General features: G+C 44.2%; 1 protein-coding gene across 1 annotated transcript in view; it reads right to left on the reverse strand.

The window, feature by feature from the left end:
* LOC107104651 (tumor necrosis factor alpha-induced protein 2-like) overlaps nt 1-959 on the reverse strand; it is a 13,381-nt gene extending 12,422 nt beyond the window's left edge. The window contains exon 1 of the mRNA XM_015404694.1: nt 656-959. Within this exon, the coding sequence (XP_015260180.1) occupies nt 656-665 (10 nt within the window). The 5' untranslated portion in view covers nt 666-959. The remainder of the gene's footprint in view (nt 1-655) is intronic.
* Nucleotides 960-1,328: the final 369 nt, after the last annotated feature.

Raw genomic sequence — 1,328 nt, forward strand, 5'->3', positions numbered from 1 at the left:
ATCTATGAGGAGGATATCTACAGCGGCCATCATGAGGAACAGCAGAAATAATCTCACAGCTTCCATGATTTTCATCAAAGTAAATAAATAATCAAACTTTTATTCTTCATCTAAACAGATCAAAGCTGCTTCTGATCATCAAGTCTTCATGCAGACAATAAATGGAGGAAATCTAACTTTCTATTTTCTGCACTGATTCTCAACATTGAGGAGCCGGAAAGTAATTCATTAATCAATCAATTAATATGTGAAATATAAACATTATAAACAAATTCAAAGTTTAACCTGTTTAATGTTTAGAGCTTCTGAAATATTAACACTCATAAGGAAAAATAAAAGATAGCAGCTTCTAGAAATGTCCAGATTAGAATCCAGCCCCACAGATGCTGCAGACAGAACCAATCTATGAAGGATGGATCATGTTCAGATCATCACTGAAATCATCACAATAAATCATTAAAGACGTTTTCAGGATCTGAATCTTTGACACGGTTTAGTCCGCCACTGACAGAACCTGAACCGGAACCGGAACCGGTTCTGGTTCTGATGATAAAGCGGCTTTGAAGAGGAAGAGGAGTTAGAACAGCCTGATCTATATCAGCACCAGCCTCCCGAACCGAAAACCCAGTAAAGTTGGACCGCAGCTCCGACCTACCTGCTTTCATGGCTCCGACCGGCTCAGTCTGCTGGGCGGCGGCGAGGGCGGGGTTAGAGGCGGCGGCGAGGGCGGGGTTAGAGGAGCAGAGGGGCTGCCATAAAAATAACTCCAATTGGGGGAAAAGTTTAAATGATTAAATGTTGTTTATTTCACATGAGATCTCTATGTTGCTCTACTACAGAAAGATGTCCAGACCGCCTCCATCTGATTGGACAGAAGCAGCTCAGGTGTCTCCAGCTGGGTTCTGGAAGCAGCCTGATCACAGCTCCTTTACAGCTGACCTTCAGCCTGATGCTCACAGGCTGTGATGCCACCACTACTGCCCTCTGGTGGCCAGCTAAGCTGTCTGCTGATCCAATCTCCTCCATAACATTCTGCTCTGCTTCCAAATCCTCTCTGGATCATGTCGTGGTTTCCTGGACCCAGATGTTCCTGAATGAAGATCTTTCTGCTAATAATTAAAACACCATTGAAATGTGAGACTAGTTCTGACGACTCGGACCTCCTCCTGTATCTAGATAGACCAGCAGACAACGGTTCTTCACGCCTGGTTTGGGTCCATAAAGTGGAACCTCAGTTAACTTCTAGTTAGAGTGGCTCAGGTTATCCTGATCTATCTCTATAGTTCTGCTGCTATAGGCTTAGACTGCTGGAGGACATAGGGACCCCT

This window comes from Cyprinodon variegatus, unplaced genomic scaffold (assembly GCF_000732505.1).
Source record: "Cyprinodon variegatus isolate N-32 unplaced genomic scaffold, C_variegatus-1.0 Scaffold1832, whole genome shotgun sequence".
Taxonomy (NCBI): Eukaryota; Metazoa; Chordata; class Actinopteri; order Cyprinodontiformes; family Cyprinodontidae; genus Cyprinodon; species Cyprinodon variegatus.